This window comes from Centroberyx gerrardi, chromosome 24 (genome assembly GCF_048128805.1).
Source record: "Centroberyx gerrardi isolate f3 chromosome 24, fCenGer3.hap1.cur.20231027, whole genome shotgun sequence".
Lineage (NCBI taxonomy): Eukaryota > Metazoa > Chordata > Actinopteri > Beryciformes > Berycidae > Centroberyx > Centroberyx gerrardi.
In genome coordinates this window covers 22,412,243-22,415,250 of record NC_136020.1, presented here as the reverse complement: position 1 = coordinate 22,415,250, position 3,008 = coordinate 22,412,243, and the positions used below count along the sequence as shown (strand labels likewise).

Here is a 3,008-nt window from a genome sequence, read left to right as displayed (position 1 = left end):
AGATGAAACAGAGAAAAAGCAACAAATCTTAGCGTATGTGAAGCTGTAACCAGCAAATGTTTTTACTGACAAACAACTCATGATGGAGTTCTCTTGAAGAAACTCAGCTATTCTAATCCTAACAGAAGCAAAGTGGCAAATTGATAATGTTAAAGTTTTTATTAAATGTACCAAATGCACACAGAAAGGTGGTAAAGGTGTGCTGGTAAGTGCCGGTTGATGGTAGATTGTGTTTCGGTCAGAGGTCAGAGGTCAGAGGTCAGAGGTCAGAGGTCAGGGTCAGGACAGGGTTAGACTTCGGGACATATTTAAGACAGATTGTAGAATTCCAATGCCTCCTCATGTTCCACAGTCTTCCACTTCTTGTGTTTATACACTCTCTTTACGTCTGCCGGCTCAGATCGAGGGATCAACCTGCGAATGGAGTACGCCCTGTTGTCGCAGGTGGCCCGCTCAAGGGCGAGTCTGCACCTGAGCTGCTGCTCCCGCTGCCGCTGCAGCCTCCTCTCCTCGCCCTGCTGCCGCTGCACCTCTCTCAGCAGCATGGCCCTCGCAGCCTCCACCTTCTCATCCGGCAGCGCCTCCAGCTTGTCCTGCATCTTCAGTATCTTCTTCTCGATTTTGTGCAGGATGTCTACCGAAGTGAGGTGAGGCAAGACCGGTCCATCAAAATATGATTTGAATAAATGCAACACTTTTGCCTTTATGCTTACGAGCATCCTTCTCTGCTTCTCGGGGTGGCCGTTTATATCTGTGAATATATCACACCGCAGCTGCAGCTCGTTGATGCAATTGTTCTCCTTCTTCAAATACCTTACACCATAAGCTAATTCATCCTGGCACTCTTGGACCATTTTGCGATATCTCTCCATTAACACCTGGAGCCTCATGGTCTTGTACGTTTTTTCGTGGTCTATTTCTTGAAATTGCCCCAGGAGAAAAACGTTTTGCTTCTTCAGATTAGACACGATATCCCGCAACTCCACTGAGGTCATGACCCCCTCCTCAGTCTCCTCGTCGCTGTCAGAGTCTGCAGCTATCTCTTGGAAGTCTGATGTTACGGTTTCCTCTGATACCGACAGTGTAGCACTGACTTTCTTGTTGATACTGCACCCTGACTGCAGGCTGTGGCGTCTTGATAACAGTTTATTACCGTTACCAACTCCCGAATCCTGACTGCCATGCCTGCTGGGGGCCGGTTTGCCGTCATCTTCGGGCGCTGGGAGCACAGGCTCACTGGCAACGGCGAGCCACTCGGCGCCTGCGCTCTCCCTGTCTCGGTGTTCAGCCGCTTCCTTCACAAACTCCCTGTGGACCTTGAGCCTCTGCAGCCTCTCACGAAACTCTTCTATGTCCCGCTTTACTGTCCACCTTTCTGTTGTCAGCCTCCTAATTGCTGCGTCTTTCTCAGAACTCAGCCTTAGTTGCTTCTTGAGCATATCGAGAGCGTCCCCTACTTTTTCATGAGCTTCTTTGACTGTTTTTTGGAAGGAAGCTGTGTTTTCCTCCATTTGCTTCTCAGCAAGGACGATCTCCTGGCGTTCCTTCTCCACTTGCATCTCGAGCTGTTTGATGAAATCTTTTTGGAACTGTGTGACATGATCTATTACGGTATTTTCTTTATGCATAGCTGAGAATTCGCTATGGGCCTTATACTCGTGGAATCTGAGACGCTGGGATTTGTTGACGTCAGTTTGGCTTGCAGGTGTGCGGCTTGCCTCCGCGTCATCCTCAGGTTCCTCTTTCCAGTTGTCGGCTTTTCTGTGGGTTTTCTGTCTGGACGAGAAGGTGCTCTTCATATGGACAAGGAGGCTTCTTTGGGACTTCCTCTCCTGTGCCTCGAGTTCATCTCGTTTCCCAATGAGATCCAAATCCTTGGGAATAACATATAGGCTGCGATCTTTGTCAGATGTTTTCACAGCACCGCCTTCCTCCTCTCCGGTCCTTCCTCCGTCCTCCAGGAAAACCACGTGAGAGCGTCCCTGCGGCGGCGGTGCTGGTATGAAGGATTTCTTCTTCTTGCCCTTCCGTGGTTTTGCCACAGCAGCCTCCTGCAGCGGTGTGGCTCTACCTCCCAGTGGCCAGGGTCTGGGACGGCCAGTCATTGCAAATACAACAACAGTGTAACAGTGTAGTGGACTGGAGGCCACCTAGTGTTGTGAAATGTCTCCATGGAGACCACACAACACATGAAAGCCCTGCTCTGTTGCAAGCTGTTGTAAGGGGTTTATCACGTCAAACAGTAATTGTGACGTCACGATCGAACGTTGACGATTTTTTTTTTTTACAGATAGAAGCTTCACTTTGTTGTGGATAACCATGGCGACTGGAGCGGCACAAGTCCTCTGAAGTTGTAACGCGAGCCAGTGAGCTAGCACAGCTGGATGATTAGTAAACTCTGTAATCAATAAACCTACCGTTAGCTAAATGTCTGCGACTTTTGCCGCCTCTTCTCTCCGTCAGTATCTGTCAAGCAGGTAAAACGACGCTAACACACACACACACACACACACACACACACTAACGTTAGCTAACGTACTTATTTACTGCTCTTTCAGTTATTGCCAGTAAGGTGTAACACGTTACTTTTTAATTTTACTTTTTAGTTAGTTTTTCATTTCATTCATCATTCAGTTTTTTATTTTTTGTAATCCATGATTAGTTACTTTTTAATATTATTATCTCGTTACTTTTCATTGTTCTTACATATCGTTTCATTTTTCCATTGTCATCTGATTAAACAGTTTAGTGTTCCACTGATTCATATCAGGCAGGCTATGCAAAACATGATGATGAAACATATTGTCATAAAAAATTAGTGAGTTTTACATTGAATGAAAATGCCAAAACATTTTAGTCTCGCCACAGTTATTCACGTTGATATTGTTATTCAATATTCGTTCAAGGCTAACATCTTAGAAGCATCGATTTTAAATTTAATAAATCCGTTTTTTCCTGACAAAATCATTATAATCTTCAAACGTTTTGTGATGCCTTTGAGTTTGTAT

The 3,008-nt window shown here is 45.9% G+C and overlaps 1 protein-coding gene across 1 annotated transcript; it reads right to left on the bottom strand.

Annotated features, from left to right (window-relative positions):
* Positions 1-308: 308 nt before the first annotated feature.
* On the bottom strand, positions 309-2,105 carry LOC139909818 (coiled-coil domain-containing protein 38-like). The gene has a single exon (XM_071896971.2). The coding sequence runs from the start codon at positions 2,103-2,105 to the stop codon at positions 309-311; it is 1,797 nt and encodes a 598-aa protein (XP_071753072.2).
* Positions 2,106-3,008: the final 903 nt, after the last annotated feature.